The sequence below is a fragment of the Vespula pensylvanica genome, chromosome 7 (assembly GCF_014466175.1).
Source record: "Vespula pensylvanica isolate Volc-1 chromosome 7, ASM1446617v1, whole genome shotgun sequence".
NCBI lineage: Eukaryota > Metazoa > Arthropoda > Insecta > Hymenoptera > Vespidae > Vespula > Vespula pensylvanica.
In genome coordinates, this window is record NC_057691.1 from 4989791 (window position 1) to 5007779 (window position 17989).

General features: G+C 41.1%; 1 protein-coding gene across 6 annotated transcripts in view; it reads left to right on the plus strand.

The window, feature by feature from the left end:
- Positions 1 to 17989, plus strand: part of LOC122630506 (calmodulin-binding transcription activator 2) — a 44297-nt gene that overhangs the window by 11185 nt on the left and 15123 nt on the right. For 5 of the 6 annotated variants that reach the window (XM_043815058.1, XM_043815055.1, XM_043815057.1 and 2 more), the window contains exons 2-3: positions 5958 to 6532; positions 6670 to 7048. In XM_043815058.1, the coding sequence (XP_043670993.1) occupies positions 6251 to 6532; positions 6670 to 7048 (661 nt within the window). In that variant the 5' untranslated portion in view covers positions 5958 to 6250. Of the gene's footprint in view, positions 1 to 5957; positions 6533 to 6669; positions 7049 to 14920; positions 15655 to 17989 lie in introns of those variants that run through there. The other variant, XM_043815060.1, reaches the window with a different exon arrangement.

Below are 17989 nucleotides of genomic sequence, written 5' to 3' on the forward strand. Positions count from 1 at the left end.
TCGATCGTAATATCAGCGAACGTATTTTCCACCCTACTGTTCCTCCCTTCATCTCTTTCCCTCTTTCTCTTTCTCTCTTCATTGCACTCCATTTTTCAACGGATCGCAAAACGGTCTCTTTTAGCTTTCGAAATTATAAGTTATTGAAATCAAGCGGGATTATGCGCGTCCCGATGAAATATCGTCCTCCGAGCGGAGCGACGTTCGAAATCCCGTTCTGCATCCTCGACAAAGATTTATACGAACGAGAGGCAGAGAAAGCGAGAGAGAGAGAGAGAGAGAGAGAGAGAGAGAGAGAGAGAGAATGAAAGAAAAAAAGAAAGAGAAAAAGATTGAGAATAAGAGAGAAAGAAAAACAGATTTTTTTCAATCTCATCACTATAAATGCGTACTTGGCCCTAAAAATATCCCAGAATCGTTTCTCTAGAAAAATTTCACTAAAGCTTTATCGTAAATAGAAAATGAGAGAGGATAGAGAGAAAGAAAGAGAGGGAGAGGGAGAACTATAGTAGTGTAGGTAGTAGTAAGAGAAGAAAACAGAGAGAGAGAGAGAGAGAGAGAGAGAGAGAGAGAGAGAGAGAGAGAGAGAGAGAGTGAATGAAAAAGAAAAAGAAGTAAAAGAAAAAGTAAAAACGAGGGAAAAGTGGTGCATCTGAATGGGGTTGCATTTCGCTCTTGCGTATTTTTCAACGTGTCTTTTCAACAGCCAGTTTTCGGGGCCTCCAGAGGTTCGAGATATCGCGTTATATGCCCGTTGCCAGGCTCAAGGCCATTGGATTATAAGCACCAACGTGCCGGCCAAGCCAATGCCCGGCTTTTCTCTTGGGAGGATTTTTTAAAGCTTTCGATTAGAAAAAGAAAAAGAAAGGAAAATCATAGATAATCTATTGATTTTGATTCTGACCGTGAATAAAGAAAAAAATTGACAACGAAGATAATGTTTATGGGGATTAATATAACATTTTTTTCAAGATAGAAATTATGCAATTCATTAAGTAGATCGTTTTTTTAAAGAACCGTATAATTTTTTTTAATAATGTTTAATGAATTTAATATAATATGTTTTTGATATATCTACAAGTCTAATAGTACAATTTAAATCTTTTGTTAAAACAATATTATAATTATGCAGAGAGAGAGAGAGAGAGAGAGAGACTTTTTTATATAAAACTATCCAACTATCCGACACACGATAATCTTAACTATCATCGAGATATGTGTATATCCTCCATCTCTTGCTGGAAAGTGTTCTCTCAACGAGAGTACAACTTAGCACGACTTCGAAGTTCATACTTAGTCTGAAAAGAGAAAACTTTCCTTGACTCTATTATTACAAAAAAAAAAGAAAAAAAAAAAAAAGAGAGAAGAAGAAGAAAAAGAAGAAGAAAAAAGAAAAAGAAAACGGAACGGAACGACCTTTGGAACTTTTCACCGAATAAGATAATCGCTTAGATAAGCGAATTTTTGTTATAAATGTAGTTCGCCTTTTATTAAGGAAGGAAAACATTTTAATGATAAACGAGGAAAATGATTTTACATTGTAATTAAGAGCGATTAAGAATTATAGTATATTTATTCGCCTGTAATATTTCAAGTTAAGGAGGAAAAAAGAATAGAGTCTTTCGAATCGTTTAAGGATACAAATGAGAAGAAAAAAACATGAAAATGAAAAGGGGGGAGAGAAAGAAAGAGAGAGAAAGAGGAAGGGAGAATAAAGGAAAAGAACGAAAAATGGCATTTTCCCGGCAAAAAACGTGCGCTATTAAAAATACATCTTGGCATAGATTGATCAATGAATAATTAACACGGTCGAGTAAGTTTCGCAAGCGCACGCTCGCGATGGTAGGTATGTATAATACGTAACTATACGCGTTATAAGGTGAGCGGAACGTGGACTCTCAGTCGTGGACGAAGGGGGAAGTTTATATCGCTCACAAGAATGAAAAAGTTAACAAAGGGAAGTAGGTAAAGCTCCGTTGTACCGTGAAAGCTTTAAAAGAGATGTCGTCGTGCATATAGGATGTATATACTTACTTATGTATATGTATATATATATATATGTGTGTATGTATGTATGTATATACCTATGTATCTGTTTATACATTACATATAAATTTAATATATGCGTTGCGTGTATCTAGTGCATATGCGTGTACTACAGGTAGCTATAGATGTGTATGTGTATGTGTATGTGTTATCACATACGCGTAGATCGTCGCGCGTTGCATGGATGCGAGTTTATAATATAAAAGACGTTTAACAATACACTTCCCACTTGGAAGAATGCCACACAGCCTAGAGCTCGCGATTCATTTGCGTCGAAAGAGTGGAAAGTAGCGAGAAAGAAAAAGAGAGAGAAAGAGAGACGAATAGATGGATGGATGGATGGATAGATGGATGGATGGATGAATGGATGGATGGATGGATGGATGGATGGATGGATGGATGGATGGAAAGAGAGATGGCTGAGGACAAAACGTGTGGCACTAAGAAAAGAAAAAAAAAAAGAAAGTGAAGGGCGTGTGTCCATGACTTTAAATCATTTAAAAGGCAACGCCGAGAAAAAGGGCCTTTTTTAAAATTTATGCCCTCAAATCGCGTTCCCCAGGAATAGTCGCTCGTACTCGTATAGATGGAAAGAGAGAGAGAGAGAGAGGGAGAAAGAGATGGAAAGTGGGTCAGCTCTTTTCCGAGAGAAGCAGACGAGTCCGCCCCGAAGGTAAATCGCGACGTTAGAAGCGTAGCATGGAAGGGAAACGAAGGACTCTACGAGGATAGTTTCTGTCCTTCGTTCCGACTATCGCGAAAATTTTATATTTATCTTCCCTCTGGTCTTTTCATTTCGTTATTAAAATTGGAATTATGAGATGGGAAGAAGAAGGAAGGAAAGGGTGAGGGAAGAGATGGAAGAGGAGATGGAGTAGAAGAGGAGTAGAAGGAAGAAGTAGAGGTTGACTCATTCGTTGGCTATCGTCATTGTTTGGACTCTTTATTAAATTGTTTAATAGTTTTAGTTGACGAAATCATCATCGAACGAGCATTCAAAACGATCGACTACAATTTTCTTACGAGGGTAATTTCGTGTGGTCGAGTTTAATTTCCAGATATCCGACGGTTCTGTTCACGATTATATATACTGGGTGTATATAATATATTATAGCTATACATTTGACTTCTTATATTATATTAGATATATAATGAAAATCTTATTTGATTTTATTCGATATAAAATAGAAGTTCAATATTTTCTTTTTACGTTTTGCAACTTCGTAAATTTTTAAATGCGGTTTAGTAAAATATACGATTTGTACACACTCTGTATATATTTGACTTCGTAATCGGAGAAATTAATATCTGTCGACGATTTAAATGACGGAAATAGGATGTTTGATGAGGAAGGTTATTAGAAACGTTGATAGAATTGGGTATTTAAAGTAATTATCGTCATAACGTAATTTCAGATTTATCATAGGGACATATAGAGACATTTAGAATTTAACACGGACATTTTCATTTCCTTGTTAAAATTTTTGTTTCTTTTTCTTTTTTTAAGTTGTTTCTTTTGGCAACTTTCAATTATGGTTAATCAAGGAGTTATACATTAATACATAAGTGCAAATCGACTGAACGAATAATTATTGATTAACGAGACGGAAACTGTACATACGATTTTCGCGATGAACTCGCGTGTGTTCTTGTCTGATAAAAAGGTAAAGGAATAAGACTTAGAGCTTTAAACGGGGGGATTAGAAGAGTACGAAGTAAGTTCGTGCGGTATCTTCCGTTTCTAAGCGACATCGGAGTTCATGCTTATCCGAGCTCGGTAAGTGTATCCTTTTTAACGGGATTAGCCGTCCCAAGATGAGAATCTATGTCGTCGTTGAAGTAGGGAAGAGAAGCCCATTTTCGAGAAGCTAATTCTATTCCACGATCGGATGGCCTTGAAAGTCGACCTCCTTGGCCGATAAGTCCGTTTGATAACCGATCGATGTATCTCTTTCTTACTATTTCTCTTTCTTTTTTTTTCTGTTTTTTTTTTCTTTTTCATGGAATTCCCTTTCGTACCCGTCCAGTCGTTGGCCAAAAATTGGCAAGGCTTCGTTGGACCTGTTACAGGCTCGACGAAGAGAAAAAGATAGAAAGAAATAAAGAAGACAGAGAGAAAAAGGGGGGATGAGATGGATTCGACTTTTTAGCAGCATTGTTCGTAGCTGAGATCTTATTTCCCGTCTCGAAGAAACTGCGAGGAGATTGGGCCACGTAGTACGTTGGCCACCTGCCTTCAGAACGAGCCAAAACAAAACCTATAAGCTCCTTTATCCTCCAGTTCTCTTTCTCTTTCCCTCCCTCCCTCCCTTCCTCCCTCTCTCTTTCTCTCTCTATCTCTGATGTGACGTTTATAAATTTAACAATAAAGATTCGCCCGTAGCAAAATCGCTATTCTCGGTTGCGCAGCGCAAAACGTTCGTATATACGCTTAACTTTTTGATGTTCGAGATGGAATTTTAACGATCGTTCGTATCTCTCTCTCTCTCTCTCTCTCTCTCTCTCTCTCTCTCTCTCTCTTAGCTACGTTATCTTTTTTGACAGAGATGAACAAAGTGGAAAATAAAATAAAAAAAAAAGAAAAAAGAAAAAAGGAGATAAAAAGAAAGGAAATAAGATAAAAAAGAAAAAAGAAATACAAAAACGAAGATAAAAATTTTTCCCTACGGATTTTCTCGGACCAACAACGTCGTTCACGTCGTAATAGTTTCCTGACGCGAGATACGAGATTTATTTTTGATAATAAACGCCTGATGGAACGCCGAGCGAATATTGCTTTTACGTAACTTCCACTCGTAACGGTCCGTTGGTCACCAGGAATTTTGTAATTTTCCCCGATCTCTTCGTACGGCATGAATTTTTATTAACCCTTTCTATACTTGAATCTTGTCTACGACATGCAATTCGATCGTTATCACGTAGGATGGGTTCTCTCACATGTGTATGTCATTCGTAGACATTTACAGTATCGTTTCAAACATTTGTGTTACATTCGCGGTTTACATCAAAACTTTCATCCAAACTTTATAATATCAATTTTTACGAGAAGAATGCGAACTTATAAAAAATGTATCACTTTGTTCCATCGTATGAAGGAATATTTAAAGAAAAAAAAGAAGAAGGAAAATGAATTATAATTTGATTCCTATCAAAAACGAAATTATCATACGGTTATCGAATATATATATATATATATATATATATATATATATATTCGTGAAATACGCTCGTCGTGTAATTTATTTAATCCAATCAAATGATTAAGAAGAAAATAAAGTTTGAGTAATAAGAAAGTTAATTAGAGCTTCGTCCTAGAACAATAAATCTTAGTCCGTCTAAGTTTTCCCAGAAGACGAACGTAGTTTCTTGTCCCACGTGAAAACGTGTCAACGGGTCGTCGAGTAATTCTTGGGAAATGCAAATTTATGAGTAAATACATTTGTAACATCGTAAGCAATCCACAAATGGATTTAAATTGTGTTACCAGTTTAGAGAGATTTCAATTAGCGATAGTACATTTAAAAACACATATATCCACATATACGTATGTATAAATGTATCAGACGTCGTTAGTATCGTTAGTGAAAAAAGTAGAAAAATTCGACTGTATAAAAAAGAAGGGATAGAACTCGGAGAACGTGTCGGTCAACTGGTCGATAGAATAATCTTATCGATTTGCCTCTTATAGGAAGCCACGCGAACGAGTATGAAGGTAAGAAGGAAGAGGTAGGTAGGGTGGGAATTAGAGTGATAGAGAAAAGGAGAGAGAGAGAGAGAGAGAGAGACGGATATATAAAAAAAATATGAGGGCTTTCGGTCGATCGGATGAAGATACCGATATAGGATCACCTTTTAAAACGACAGCTTTAATATCCCTCATTTCGATGTGTACCACATGTACATATTTGCAGGAGAAGCAGGTGGCAACGATCGGGAGGGTGCTTTAAAAAGCGGTGGTGGCGTCGGTGAAGGAGTTATCCGTCGCTTATCTGGACCAACGTACGAGAAAGAGGAAAAAAGGAGAGAGATAGAAGTGGTTGGAAAAAGGTGAAGAAGGATTAAGGATAAGGATAAGGATAAGGATAAGGATAAGGATAAGGATAAGGATAAGGTTAGAAGGAGAGTTCTATAGAAGGAATTCAAAAAACGAAAAACAAAATCAGAACGCAAGATAAGGGTTTATAAAGGTTTGAATCATCCGAGGATGAGGCAAGTCGTGGTCTTAGAGCCGGCAGGCAGCGTTTTGGTGATCAGGCAGACTTCTTTGAGTGGTGGTGGTGGTGGCGGTGGTGGTGGCGGTGGTGGTGGAAGTGGCGGCGGTGGTGGTATCACAGGAGCTAACAACGCGAATTTATCACCGAATAACAATGGTCACGAAGGTCATACTCTTGCCAATCACGTTGCCGTCTCTTCGAATGCATCTAACGACCACAATCAGAATCGTATTGTTGTCGTTCGTTCCTCCTCGACGTGTATGACAACATCGGTGAGTCATTGAGATACACTCGAATAGATAAATATCAGTGTGTATTAATTTTTTTTTTTTCATCATCTTTTAGATAGTTTTTATTGTTGACGATTGATACATAGATGAGTGTTGTGTATACATTGGATACGTTATAGGTCGACGACAATACGTCTCCTAATGGAAACGGTAATATCAATGTGAATGCCAACATCAATGGCAACTCTACTGGTGGTATAAATTGCAAAACATCGGGAACTGTCGGGCTCGGCAGTGTGTCCAAGTCGGCCGAAAGGAACGATCACCTTCGGAACGATCACAAGAATCAGGAAGGAATCGTCGTCGGTAGTGGTGGTGGTGTCGTTGGAGGTTCCTCTTCTTCTTCTGCTGCTGCTGTTGTTGCTGCCGCCGCCGCCGCCGCCGCCGCCGCTGCCGTCGGAGAATCAAACTCTGGATGTCGTCCAAGAACTAGCAAGGATGCCGTTCACGAGAGCGTAGCCATAGAGAGGAAGTTCGATGGCGCGGATCCCATCTCCGGTGAGTACTTCCGCCATTACTCACCTTTGCCTCTGACAAAGCGGACGATTTTCTCGTAAATTATTTAACCTTTTCTCTATCTGCTTACGGTGGAATGCCGAGGAAATGATCGAGTTTTTTTCTATAATATCGCATTGTAATGGAATTAGGTATTTTTGAGAGAAAGAAAGGAAGAGATACATAGAGAGAGAGAGAAAGAGAGAGAGAGAGAGAGAGAGGGAGAGAGAGAGAGAGAGGGAGGGAGAGAAAGGGAGAGAGAGAGGGAGAGATATGATGTCTTTCATTTGACCTTATAAATTCGTAGTATATTCTCGTTGTTCTCTCATATCCATTAGTAGTTAAGAATGACGAATGGATTTCTTTCAGAAGATTTATCTCTCTCGCGTAAATAATTGTAGATATTATTCATAGGAAACGATAGATACATAACATTCTTGCTTACATACACAAATTTGGAATTGTACGAATCGTATGACAATTTTTAATATTGTCATTGCTCTGGACGTATGAGGAAATCTCGTAATAAGGGTTTCTGGCAGTTATATTTCATGACGGACTGTTAAGGCGTGTTTACGTGACGTCTACAGGACAGCGATGAAGACTCGAAAATATACAACATCCACGATGACAATGTACTTTAAAGACATCGACTGCACGTTATGTCTACTTATCTACCTACCTACCCATCTACCTATCTACCTATCTACCTACCCTACCTATCCTGCACAATCGCGTTTATGTTTATCCACAAAGTCATTGTCGTCGGTGCTCTTACGAGTTTGAAGATTAATTAAGAATGTAAATCGATGTGAAGACCAGCCCAATGCCAGCACGCGATGTAAAAGTACGCGTGACGTTAGTGATGATATATGTATACATTATGTATTAAGATGAGAGAGAGTAAAATTGCCAAGTTTGCGGATTTTATAATCAAACAAAAAAAAAAAAAGGAAAAAAAAAGTTTCTGTAGCTGTGCATTAATGAAGAAGATGGATTAAGAAAAGCAATTACATATACTTTGTTATCTTTTATATAATTGTTATTAAATGCGATTTTAATATTAATTAATAAATATCTCTCTCTCATTATCGTATTGTAAAATAATGTAATTGACAGTATTCGAAAGTCGATTCTCATCAGGGAATATTATTGCGATTGGAAGTCGATTGCTGGGTAAAATCTACAATGGTATTGATTTTGTTACATTTCATCTTTTTGTTCCTCGAATAATCTCACAAATTGGTTTGGCCTTTAATAAAGTTATCAGTCTTCTATCAGCTATTTTAACGAAGATAAATTTTTTACTGTGTTCATCTTTTTTTTTCCTCCTTACAGATGCGATACATCTCATAACACTTCATAAAACTTAAACCAACTAATATAAGCGGCGAACGTCGGTCTCTTAACAGAGCTATTTTTAAACGAAAATATATAATCCGTTGTTAAAAATCGTTTAGTAGCAATTAGAAATCGAGAAGATTACAGAAGACAGGTGAACTTCCTTATCGACACGATTTTTCGCTCCTCCTGGTAAAAATAGAAATCAACCCTTTCGAAGTTTCCGTTTACGAGGTACGATGGGGTGCGCTCTAGCGGGTAAGTGCCGTGAAGGGTTAATTCGTAGTTCCGGCAATATCCGCCAGAGCGGCGATTCTGTGCACCCTGTTCGACCTGTGCTTTCGAGGTCTGCTTATATACGTGTCTTATATCCACGGTATCCTAGCATATCCCCTTTCTATTCTGACCTATCCGATCGCTGCTGACTGGACTGGGTATCGACCCCTGGAGACACGAGCTTCCCTTCTTCTTTCCACCCCTTTGCTTGCACGTTACGAAGGATCCCATCGTTTTCCTTCCGGCTTCTATCCTTTGGAGTCCACCTATCTTATTCCACTAGCATTTTCAATACTTTCTCCATCACACTCTCTCTCTCTTTCTCTCTCTGTCTCTTTCCCTCATTTATCTTTCTCTCCCCTTAGCGTGTGTACAATTCTAATTTGTATACCATGGATGACGATCGTCGTAACTTAGTTCCTAAACTCGAAGCTCCAAAGCGAGAAGCGCTAAAGTAGCCTGATGAATACGAGGTCGAGCTTCTCCGGACCCGGCAGCAATCTTATCGATTGTCTTAGCCCACCTACCGTGACACTCACCCTCCCTCTCCCTCTCTCTCTCTCTCTCTCTCTCTCTCTCTCTGTGTGTGTCTGTCTTCCTCTCTCCTCTTCTTCTTTCTCTTTCTCCCGCCAGAATAAACCGTCTTATTTACTCTGACCCTCCTTTCTTCGTCCTTCTCTCTTTCTACTTAGAAGAAGGAAGTATCACCAGCGACTAACGACTACCAGTCAGCTTACGTGTCCAGTTAACTTCGTCCTCGTTCTATGTAGCGTAGAAGGGTGTGTGTATGTCTACGTGTGTAGTCTCCCCCTTTCTCTCCCCTCCCCCATCCAGACCTCGTACGAGACCGTGAGACTCGCAAGGGCAAAGAAAGAAAGAAAGAGGGAAAGAAAAGAGAGATAAAGAGAGATAGATAGAGATAGTAGTAAGAGAATACAAAAGGGACGGGGCAAACGAGGAAGACGCGAGAGATAGTTGGACACGAGTCTTTGCCAACGTTCTATTTAAAGCAAAGCGGTAGTAGCAGTAGCTAGCTCTAGCTAGCTGACTGGTAATTTACGAGCTTATACCAAAAAAGTTGGACACTTTGGGGATGGCTCCGCACTTTGACACGTGACCCACTTTTATCAAGTTACGTAATTGATCACCTCGCGCCTGCCCGGTTAGCGAATGTACGAGGGCGACCTCTTCCCCTTTCTACCTGTCCACTCTCTTTCTCACTCTTTCTGTCTGTTCATTCCCTGCATAACATAACGGCGATGCATCGCGACTGTACACGCGTGAAAGTGGATAATACCCCCTTGATCCTCGGATTATCCAAACCTGCCTACGATCATGAACTACGAGATAATGAATATTATGGAGTAAGGACTCTAAATTCCAGCTCGTTTATCCGCGGTAGCATGTTATCGGTAGCTTTGTTGGCTCAGTTTTATCCTAATTTAGTCGACCCTATCGATCCCGTAGAAAATTCCTGTCTCGAAGTAGTAATAGTAGTGTAGTAGCAGTAGTAGTAGTAGTAGCAGCAGCAGCAGCAGCAGCAGCAGCAGAAGCAGCAGCAGCAGCAGTAGTTTCGTTCCTTTCTCGTTGGGAAGATTGTAAATGAAAGGTCAAGTCACGTGCGTCTTTAACTACATCGGGATCGATAGCAATCATTACAATTAGAACTTTCATAGAACGAAATAATCGTTACCGTGTTTTCACGTTAACATTGACCAACCAACAGCAAGCATCTTCGTTTGTTATCTACGAACGGAGCTCGTTATCGTCGATCGTTCGTAGTTCGTTTTCACAAACTACCTTACAGACTTTTGCTTTCTAGGCACGGATTTTCTATATCGTCAGCCGTTGTCTCCGGTTGTCTCCCTTTCGACGAACCTCTGCCGACGTTGCAGAGGAACCCTCGTCGATTCAGAGATACTCATCGATCAGAGTCAGAACACTTTCTGCCCCTTTCCCGTTAACCTACGTCGTTTTCAAATCAATAGGCTAATTTCGAGGCCCACGGTTCGGTCGATGTGTCTGATGTCACCGCAGGAACGTCGAGTAATTAGAACACACCAAGCGAGCGTGCTCGCTATTGGATTCTCTTTTGTACCCGATCTCTAATCTTCCTTTTCCACATCGGTGTTCGATATACGTATAAGCATGAACGGATGTAGCCCTTTTCGTATATCCACGTTTCGCGATTAACTCTTTTAAAAAGAAGAGGACTTTCAATCTTTTTTTTTTCTCTTCTTGATTCATCAATCAGATGAAAGAACTTTCACGACAGTATTTTCGATATAATATCTGGTATTCGTCAATCAGATTGGATAACATCGTACGTTCTATTCGAACGATCGAATAAAATCTTTTGGAGAAAAAACGTCTGGGTATCTAACGAAATCAATTTGCTCACGAGTAACGTCATTGTCTGACATGGTACGATCGTCGATATTAACGTTTTGAAATTAATCATCGTACGAAGGGTCATTTCATTTTCGGACGAAAAGTCGTCTCGAGTTATCCGCTCTCGATTATGACCTAGGGGGTAAATTATGAGGCTATGCGAGGAAAGCTTCGAGAGTTCACCATGAGGTAGGACACGCTCGAATCGGTGGAGGAATCAGTAATAGTGGGGGGTGGTGATGTTGGTGGTAGTATTCGTACGAGACGACAACGACATATGCATCGTTTTCGTGTACAGTCCTCTTCACACGTTAACGTTGGCACACGTGGTATAGTGTACTTATACCTAGGCAGCGCTTAAATCCATATAAATACGTGCCCATGAATCCGGCCATTAATCAGATTCGCGATAGGGAATAGGGGGTGTGGGAGCGCGAAAGAGTCTGGAGCGCAAGCCCGAGTGATTTTTACCAACCGCCCTCTCTTCTCTCTCCCTCCCCTTCTCTATATATGTATTTTTTGCTGATATCTATAGACCAGGAAGGAGACTGGTTCCAGGGGTCACTAGAAGATGGCGGCACCTCCATTAAAATTCGACACGAACCTTCTGCGAGAATCCGATGTATGCTGTGTCATGCACCGACTTCTCTGTGCGCGTATCCCGTGTTTCTATATTTGTGCATGTTTATGTGTATGTGTGTATGTCGCTTACATGCAAGGATAGGACAGGGGGTAGTTCTACGAGTCTGCAAGCGTACCTCAGCGTCTCTTGCGGCACGAATGCGCATTTCTCGTGTGTAGGTGCGAACCTGCTGGGCACTCTGTCTCCTCTCTCTCTCTCTCTCTCTCTTTCTTTTTCTCTTTCTCTCTTTTTCTTTTACTCTCTTTTCCTCTTTTTTGCAACCCCTTTCCTCCACGTCGTAGGTTGTGAGTGGAATATGGTTTAGGCGACTACCAAGAGGGAAATCGTGCATCCAGTACTGCCGCTTCTATTACGCAATAAGAAAACTATTTCCATCGCGTTTCACGTTTTAAAGAAACTTTTTATTGCGACCCCCTTTTTTCGTTTCCTCTACCTCTAACTCTAGCTCTCTTCGTTTTCGTTCTTTTTTTGAACTCGTAATATATTCGAATAATTTCGCGACCGGACGTCGCACGGAAGTGTACGAGACGTGCCCTTTTGACGAACGCGGAATAAGGTTTACGATCGCGCATTTTCCTTTTGATTTACAAGTGTTGGACGTTGTAAAGCCGTTGCGACCGGAGGAAGAGCACGATCGTTATCGCACATATGTATAGGAAGGTATACAACGTGTAAAACGAGATGGAATTTTCGTTGGAAAGGATTTAGTCGATTTATACCGATAGATACTATCCCGGATGAATAACGTTTCGTGTACGAATCAGTATGAAATATAATATTGGTTGCGGAAAAAAAGAGAAGAAAAAAAAATAGCGAGAGAGAGAGAGAGAGAGAGAGAGAGAGAGAGAGAAGCCCAAGATTATCGAACTGGCACTGCAGGAGGGAGAAGGAGCGAGAGCGGTACCGGAAAGTACGTGCAAGGCCGGTACGGTTTCGAACGGCACGAACGAATTTCGTCCTCGATGTAACCTTCTCGCTAACATTATTTTCACGGAGGAGAAACTCCGGGAAGGTATAAGGGTTATCAAAGTTGTACGGTCTCGAGTCGAAAGAGCCGGTAAGTATTAGCGCGCGAATATAGCGAGCGATTATCGCTCGCCAAGGGGTTGTTGTAGGGTTCGACGCGACGTTTTATTTCGAGGAGCACGAACGTGAGGAAGAGGAGGAGGAGGAGGACGAGGAGGAAGAGAAGAAGGAGTAGGGTATGATCCCACAGGGTTTCGTAGCCTCTAGCTTGGCGGATAATTTGCATTCTCGGTAATCCTTAATTTACAACTCGAGCGAGTTTTCAACCAGAGAGCCGGCATATCGCGGCGTCGTTTCTACGTCGGTGGTGGTGATGCTGGTGCTGCTGCTGCTTTGCCGCTCGTAGAAGAGTGCAGGATAACGTTGGCTCGGCGAGAGGGTGGGTCGAGAGGGTGAATCGAAAGAGGGTGGCTCGAGAGCGAGCTGGTGGGGGAAGCTCCTCGGCCAGGGCCCGTAGCCGAGCCTCGGAAGTCTGACCGACCAACCGACCGAATCGCTGCTACTACTGCGCTCTACACGTTCGGGTGGGGATAGCTGAGCGAACGGCGAGCAAGCGAACGGAGTGGTGGGAAACCGTGAACACCGTGGCGGAGAGAAAGAGGGGAACGACGAGCGGAGTGCTCGGGAGTCGCGGGTTGGCTCACTCTGCGGCTCCCGCCGCTCGGGAGCAGACACGCGGGGCCAAAGACTAATTTGAACTATTTTATTAACACAAAAACAAAACAAATACATATTTGTAAATAACACTTTAAGAAGCCAACAACACGAAACTACTAAATAACGCGCATACAATACGTCACGTCGTACTTCTCCTTAAGAAGCTCTTAAACCTACTACTACTACTATCTTCTTATCGAAATCTTTCAAAGTCTCTTGTATTAAAATACGAGAAGGAAAGGAAGGAAAACGCACAGCTGAAGGAAGGGGTGAAACGTACGCGACGCGATCGCCGTCGAAGAGGCACTCGCGTTCTACCGGCCTGTGGACGGGGAGAGCGTGAGAGAGAGAGAGAGAGAGGGACTGAAAGATAGAGAGAGGTAGAGAGAGAGAGAGAGAGAAAGAGGGAGAGAGATAGAGGGAGGTGGTAGAGAGAGAGAGAGAGAAAGACCGAAGAGAGATATCAGCATCCTGATTATTAGCAAAAGACGAACGACGCATAACGAATGAGCTGAAGGTAGGAGAAAAGAAAAGGAAAGAGATTCTCTGTTTTCTGAACTTATCTCCATTCGTCGCTGAGTGAATTAGAAGGAAGGAAAAGTCGAGAGGGCGAGTGAGCGCACGTGCCTCGATAACGAAGGAAAACGAGGGCGAAAGTTTAACAACGAGAAAGAAAGAAAGAAAGAAAGGGAAGGAGAGGAAGAGAGGAAGGAAGGAAGGAAGGAAGGAAGAAAGTAAGTAAGTAAAGTAAGAAAACGCGTTGACTCTGAATCTCCGTTTTGAGTTCTCTCTGTAACTGTGTGACCCTTACATTATTTTGTCCCTCCGGCTGGGGACAGGTTCAGTGTTGTAACTTAGGATATAAGAAGAACAGAGTTTCGGAGCGCACAACAAAAAGGGAGAGAGACCGATATAGAGTGAAGGAGAGTGAACGAGTAAGAAAGAGACAAAAGGAGAAGAAGCTGATAGAGAGGAGGAGAGTAAGTTCCTCCTAAGTAGAGGGAGGAACCAGGAAGGACGGGGTAAGACTTTGCTAGAAGGGTGACCTACCCTCCAAGAGCGGGGCTCCAGTTTTTTATACTAGTTCGAAGAATTTTAAAAAGAAGAATAAAAAGAAGAAGAGGAGTATCGGCAACGAAAGGATCGAACTGCTATAGACAGTCAGATAAAAGAGAGAGGAAGATATATATATATATATATATATATATATATATATCTAGTGAGAGAAAAAGCAGCAAGAAGTAGGAGGTAGAAGGAGAGGAGGCAGGAGGAGGTGGAGGATCGATCCTATGCGCGATACCGTTTCCATAGCACGCTCGTGCCTCCACGTGCGCTCGTTGGAAGAAGCGTTCTCAACGTAGGTAAAGCCTGACACAGGAAGTATCGAAAAGGCTAGAAAGAGAAACGCGTAAGAGGAAAAGGGAGTGATCGCTGAGACAATTATACGGAGAAAGAGAGAAAGAGAGATAGGAAGAGGCGAAAGAGGAAAAATAAACTAGCACGTTATTTCGAGCGAGTGTGTGTGTGTGAGAGAAAGAGTGAGAGAGAGAGAGAGAGAGAGAGAGAGAGAGAGAGAGAGAGAGAGAGAAAGAAAGAGAAAAGGCCGGAAACGAGCTGGCTCGTGTGCACAATCCTCCAGGGGATATGTCCTGCCGTTCCAAGGGGAGCCATCCTACGCGAGCACAAACCTTAGCGCGCAGAGGGCATCGGCAAGCCGATCGTATCTTCATTCTGGATCCTGGTATTAAAGTGTCTTGACGAAAAGAGAATCATCGACATCATCGTCAGAGCAATACTAACACGAGAAATAGCAACAGCAACAACAGCAGCAGCAGTAGCAGCAGCAGCAGCAGCAGCAGCAGCAGCACTAGCAACGGCAGCAGCGCCGGCAACAACTCTCGAGCGGGTATCGCTAGTACGATCCTGACGGAGGATCTCCAACTGTTAGCTAGCACGAGGAGGGCGCAGTCGTCCAAGCGAGAAGGACTGCTGGCTCCTTCGACTGGGTCGACGACGGCGAGACCGACGAGCTCAGCGACGAGCTCAGCGACGAGCTCCTCGACGAGCGTCATCATGCCGGCAAGAGCTCAACGAGCGCGTACCGCTACTACCACCACTACCACCTCGTACGGTCGAGGACGATGACGATCGGCCACGATCGGTAAGATCAACGCGAAGGTCGCTCGAGCGAGCGTTACGGAGATGGCGAACTACAATCATACGAACGCACAGCGCGTCGTCTACCACGCGAATCACCCGACGTCTCTTGCCCCGAGTGAGTCTCCCAGCCTCTCTTCTTCTTTCTTCTTTTTTCTTCTTTCTTATATTTTCTTTATATTCTTTTTCTTCTTCTTTTTCTTCTTCTTCTTCTTCTTCTTTTATTTCTCTCCTTTCAGCATAGAGCGCCACTCATCGTGGGACTTTCCGCTTTCTTCTCTTCTCTTCTCTTCTCTTCTCTTCTCTTTCATCTTTTTTTACCTTTACTTCTTGGCACTTCTAACCAAGCGTTTTCAAGATCCTTCCATGAAAGACATTGTTTATGTATTTACTTTATCACCCTTATGACCATACACAGCCGTCGCAATATATCAAGAAACTTTAGCATAAAGTTCGCACCGACTCCTTATCATCAGGAGGGAGTATTGACAACAATAAATTTTTCTTTATTACGCTTTCTATGAATCAACTATTGAAACTCACCAATCTTGTTTCATTTTCAAATATATTCTACGTATCTATCTCAATGGAGTTTAAATTACAAGTACAATCTTAACATCGTACTTGTAAAAGTTTTGTAAACTTCCACGCCCTTTCAAAGATTTCTACGATAAGAGGGCCGACGAACTTAGTTTCTATTAGTTAATTTTTGTCGTTCCATTATGTCGTCTTTCTCTTTCTCTCTCTTTCTCTCTTTTTTTTTTTTTGAACGCCATATATTCCGAGAAATACATTTCAAACTTTTTTCCTCGAATGAAAAAGGATATGCAAAATCTTCTACAGTGATGCTTTGAAACATCATCCCATTGAATGCCGGCAAAAGCTTCCTCTCTACTCGGTTAGATAGATTTTAATAGCCGAATCGTTCGATACGTGAATGCTTTAATTCATATACCTACATATCGAGATTTTATACCAGAGCTTTTAATTTTCTGAAACGCTTGACATAGTTTTTCACGATTTTTCCCGCATCGCTTTACTTAACGTCGACGAAAGTTAAATGGATATGCACCGGCGAGGGTCGAAGTATTTTTATCCTACTATTACAGTTTTTTCTTTTCCCCTATTTCTTTCTCTTTCTCTCTCTCTCTGTTTCTCTCTTTCTCTCTCTCTCTCTCTCTCTCTCTCTCTCTCTTTCTGTCTTTCCTTTTAAACTATGCACTTTCTCCCCCTCTCTCTTTCTCTCTTTCTTTCTTTCCTTTTAAACTATGCACTTTCTCTCTCTCTCTCTCTCTCTCTCTGTCTGTCTGTCTCTTTCTCTCTTTCTCTCATCAATCGCCCGTCAAGTTTTTCCGTGCGATAAGAATTACTTAGCTCTCGGTGTATACGTAATATTTCCGTTTGAGTGAGATGAATCGACATAAACTACGAACGGCGAATGGTTTAAACTACGAAAGTTTTCATAGAGAATGTAGAAACCGAGCCAAATTGCAGAGAAGAAGTTTTGCTTTCGACGGCCAGAAATTTAGCTTGTGGACTCAACGCTGAAGCGTGCACGTTGTTTCATGCATTTCTAGGATTTTACATGGACTGTTGTTGGTAGTTTAAAGCTTGGGGATTTTATTTTTCGTTATTTTTACTAGATCGAACGTAGGACCTTGTAATAGTTGAGAGAGATATGTAAGTCACAATTTTTGTAAAATATTTTCTTCGAAATGGATATTATTATTGATTTTAATTAGACACAGCGGCCTCATTTACGTAGCGTGCGCTTAGTACTTATACATACTTACATTCGCCATCCTCATTATATAAACGTATATGCGTGTGTCCTAAATATTAGGCAAATCGCGCGTCGTGACAACCAATTGCCACGAAATTCAAATTGAAAAAAGACCTTACGTATACGTACGTTTGAATTGTCGTTCTTGTACACGTAGGATATATATACATATATATATATATATACATATATATACATATATATATATATATATATATATATATATATGGTGGAATATGTAGATAATGTCAGACGTATGTTACGCTTTCGTTCTTGTTTTATAAAATATTATAAGAAATTTCACGGTTCCTTTTGTGGTAAAGGTACCTATGTACATATATATATATATATATATATATATATATATATATATATGTACGTCTACCGAGAGTGCATTAAAAGGGACTCTCAGGAGTAACGGCGTTTTATCGAAAAGACCACGAAAGACATATAAAATGTTATGCGGAATGTCAGGCCATTTCGAAGCGCACTGAAAGTTTGCTCTTTTATAAATAATGTCAGGTCGTTACGTTCCTTCCTTCCTACGAATCGTCACGATCGATCGACTCTGCTCGTACTGGTACACAAACGGAATTAACTATGAGTATCTGCACGTCGATTGTTTGACAATAGACAATTATAAAATTTCATTAAAAGAAATTGGAACGTT